Raw genomic sequence first — 2,416 nt, forward strand, 5'->3', positions numbered from 1 at the left:
TCTTAATGACAGCTCATACTGAAATATGAAAAAGCTAGGTTAGATATTTAAAACTTTTCCCCGTGTTTAACTATATATATATATATATATATATATATATATATATATATATATATATATATATATATATTTATTTTTTTTTTTTTGTGTGATTTATTCTTGAATTAAGGTGTTTAGTCAGGTTAATCAGATATGTCTTTAAATAACAGGTTGTAAAATATACAAATCCATCCGTTCAAAATGCATTTAAGGTTGATTATCTGACCTCGCATTCTTTGTTAGTGAGGGAAGAACTGTCACCCAATCGATCGTCACGAGGCGGCCCGTGTCGTCACTCCGCCCGCTCTATAAAACTCCCCCCGACTCACTCACCTGGTTAGACAAACACCTCTCTAATTTACAGCTGAGCGCACGCTTATTTTATTGTTGTCAATATTTTTATGCCCTGTTTCGTGGGTAAATTGAAGTCATTTTTTCAATTCTGCCAATCCTAAAAGTTTAAAAGACAATTTTTATGAATCTTGCAAGTTTTTCATACTTCACGGGCATGTGCAACATGACGGCAGAATCCCAGCACTCGCCAGCCGAGGCGGCCAGTCCAGTGGTGGTGTCTCCCAACGTGAGCCTGGACTCCCCGATTCCTCTTCATCCACCAGCATTGAACCACCAAGCCCGAACCAAGGACGGCGTTTTGATCAAAGCCGAGCCTCAGGGCAGCAGTCCAAATACAGACAGAGAGGAAGGCGTTTCATTGGGTCAAACAGAAGAACATCTGCCCGCCACTGGCAGCCGGCGGAGGAAAAGGCCAGTGCAGCGAGGTAAACCTCCCTACAGTTACATCGCACTGATAGCAATGGCTATCGCCAATTCACCTGAGAGAAAACTCACTCTAGGCGGCATCTATAAGTTCATCATGGAACGCTTTCCCTTTTACCGCGAGAATTCCAAGAAGTGGCAAAATTCCATACGGCATAACCTCACCCTCAACGACTGTTTTGTGAAGATCCCGCGGGAGCCCGGTAGGCCCGGTAAAGGAAACTACTGGACGCTTGACCCCGCCGCTGAGGACATGTTCGACAACGGGAGTTTCTTGCGCCGGAGGAAGCGCTTCAAGCGGACTGATGTTAGCACATATCCTGGGTACATGCAAAACTCGAGCGCTTTTACGCCCACACCTATGGGTAGACAAGCGTACCCCAACACCTTGTACCCGGGTGTAACGTCTGGCTACGGGACTCAGTTGGCTGGTTCCCCGCACCCGGGGATGCTGCATCACTATCAGGCCTCGGCCGGGGTCACACAGGGCCAGACCAGGATGTTCAGCATCGATAACATTATTAGCCAGCAGACAGTGATGCAGAGTGGAGGAGATCTCAACCCGCAGTCTCTTGGCCTGAGTGCTGGAGACTTGGGTGCCATGACCTCCTGCTGTTCCGTATCCACCTCTGACACAACCTGCTTTCAGACACAATCGATAAATCAAACGAGCAACATGCTGAACAGGAACACGGGACCTCTTGCTTCAAACATGACAACCAACTACACGTACCCCTCGTCGGCTTCGCCTCCTCACCTGTCCGGGGTCACGCAGTCCAGCTTCTCACCGGGAGGCTCACAGGTGTACTGTTCGGGAAACAGGATTTCGCTGCCCCCTGTGCGTTCTGGGTCGTGCGCAGATCACAGCGAACCTCTTTTAGGTCTCTCCGGACCAACAATGAACTCCTACAATAATTCATATATGAGACAAGCCAATTTTGCCTCGGGACTGGAGCGATACATGTAAAAACTCCTGCAATGACAGCGTGATCCACTGCATCGAGATTGAGTTCTTCTTGACTATGTAACAAAAGTTGTGTACCGTGTGAGAGAATTAACAAGTTATTTGTGTTGTATACAATTATTTGCAATACTGTTATTGATATGAGGTCTGAAATATTTGACTTTATATCAGAGAGCATTCAACCCCCTGAACAATGTAAATATTTTAATAAACTGTGTTTGTGTAATATTTTTCCGTCTGTTCTCTTTTTTAACTGTCGTTCAGAACAATTTGATTCAATAATCACACATAATAACAGTAACACAAATAGCCTACGCATCTCATCTTTTTACTTGAATCCAAGTTATTTAACATTCGACATAGTGTTTCTGTTTATCGACTATTGTTATTAAACTTTTAAAAAAATACATTTTCTTAAATAGTTCAGTCAAATGATATAGTCTGTGGGTCTTCTCTAGAGAAGAAATCACTTAGGCTACGCCTATAAAATAGCCTATCATCTTAACAAAATATTTATGCACTTGCCTATATATTTTAACTTCAATCACAAATTATGTAATCGTCCACTTATTCTGCTGGTGAGGGGGCGACATCGACTAGTTATTGGACTATGTGCAAAAAAAAAAACCAAGAGTT

At 43.6% G+C, this 2,416-nt stretch overlaps 1 protein-coding gene across 1 annotated transcript; it reads left to right on the forward strand.

Annotated features, from left to right (window-relative positions):
- Window positions 1-335: 335 nt before the first annotated feature.
- On the forward strand, window positions 336-2,095 carry LOC127963897 (forkhead box protein E4-like). Its single transcript, XM_052563988.1, has one exon. The coding sequence runs from the start codon at window positions 515-517 to the stop codon at window positions 1,781-1,783; it is 1,269 nt and encodes a 422-aa protein (XP_052419948.1). The 5' UTR covers window positions 336-514; the 3' UTR covers window positions 1,784-2,095.
- The last annotated feature ends 321 nt before the right edge of the window (window positions 2,096-2,416 follow it).

This window comes from Carassius gibelio, chromosome B8, assembly GCF_023724105.1.
Source record: "Carassius gibelio isolate Cgi1373 ecotype wild population from Czech Republic chromosome B8, carGib1.2-hapl.c, whole genome shotgun sequence".
Lineage (NCBI taxonomy): Eukaryota > Metazoa > Chordata > Actinopteri > Cypriniformes > Cyprinidae > Carassius > Carassius gibelio.

What these genes read in the sequence shown, in the direction of transcription:
- LOC127963897 (XM_052563988.1), top strand. Translation starts at nt 515, where the DNA reads ATGAATCTTGCAAGTTTTTCATACTTCACGGGCATGTGCAACATGACG.